The following is a 953-nucleotide window of genomic DNA, read 5'->3' on the forward strand; positions in this document are numbered from 1 at the left end:
TTTGGAGCGTGGGGACACAGTTTGGAGCCGGGGGGGGGCGGCGGGTCCGCGGGCCGGCCGGGCCGGGGCGGCGGGACCGGGCGGGCGCTGTCCGCGGTGCTGAAGCGGCGCTGCCGCCTCCCGCTGGGACGCTCCGCTCCGCCGGGAGGGGCGGCGGCCCCGGCCCCGGGAGGCTCCCCTGGGCAGGACGGGGCTCGGCCACAGCCTCTCCGGTAGCGTCCCCGCCTGCTGCCGGGACCCGTCCCGGCTCTCCTGGGCCCGCCGGAGGACGAGGGACGCAGCGGCCCCGGGCACTCGGTAGTGAGTCAGCGGCCACCGGAGCCGTGCCGTGCGGGGCGGGGAGAAGCGGCACCCGGGTCTCCGAAAACCCCAGGCGGGGTGGTAGGGGCCGAGCAGGAGGAGAGCAGGTGCACCGGCCCGCCCTCGCATCCCCGGCCGGGCCGCGCTTACCGGCGGAGGACGGCTAAAGGGCGCCGGGGTCCCGGAGAGAGGCGCCGCTCAGGACCACTGCCCCGGGCTCCCCATCCCTCCGGCAGCCCCAGGCACTGGCTTTGCCCCAGGCGGAGGTCTCTGAGCGAGCACCGCGCCGCTCTCGTCCCGGGGGCGGCAACAACTCTCCAGCCGGCGGGGTGCCCCGGGGGCAGCCCCCAGGAGAGAAGCGGCCCCGGTACCAGTGACGCACCCACCGTGCCGGTACCAGCTGCCCTCTCCCGCTCCCCACCAGGGGCCAGGCGTGGACGCTGTCACAGCGCGCGGCGGCGGCGGCGACAACACCGGCCGCGGAGCCCCCCTGCTCCCACCGCTCCCCCTTCCCCTCCCCAGCCCCCGGGGCGCCGCCCTGCCTGGGGGTCCCCCCTCTCTCCCCCCGCCCGCTCTCACCGTGCGCGGCGGTGGCGGTGGCAGAGGCGCCGCCGTCCCGCAGCAGCCCGCGGCCGGCCAGGAGGAGGAGGCAG

General features: G+C 78.8%; 1 protein-coding gene across 1 annotated transcript in view; it reads right to left on the reverse strand.

Annotated features, from left to right (window-relative positions):
* Window positions 1-952, reverse strand: part of PTPRN (protein tyrosine phosphatase, receptor type, N) — a gene marked incomplete at its 5' end in the record, with an annotated part of 15,788 nt that extends 14,836 nt beyond the window's left edge. Inside the window, one exon of the mRNA XM_014954123.1 lies at window positions 880-952. Within this exon, the coding sequence (XP_014809609.1) occupies window positions 880-952 (73 nt within the window). The remainder of the gene's footprint in view (window positions 1-879) is intronic.
* Between the last annotated feature and the right edge of the window lies 1 nt (window position 953).

This window comes from Calidris pugnax, unplaced genomic scaffold (assembly GCF_001431845.1).
Source record: "Calidris pugnax isolate Ruff unplaced genomic scaffold, ASM143184v1 scaffold103, whole genome shotgun sequence".
In the NCBI taxonomy this organism is placed as follows: Eukaryota; Metazoa; Chordata; class Aves; order Charadriiformes; family Scolopacidae; genus Calidris; species Calidris pugnax.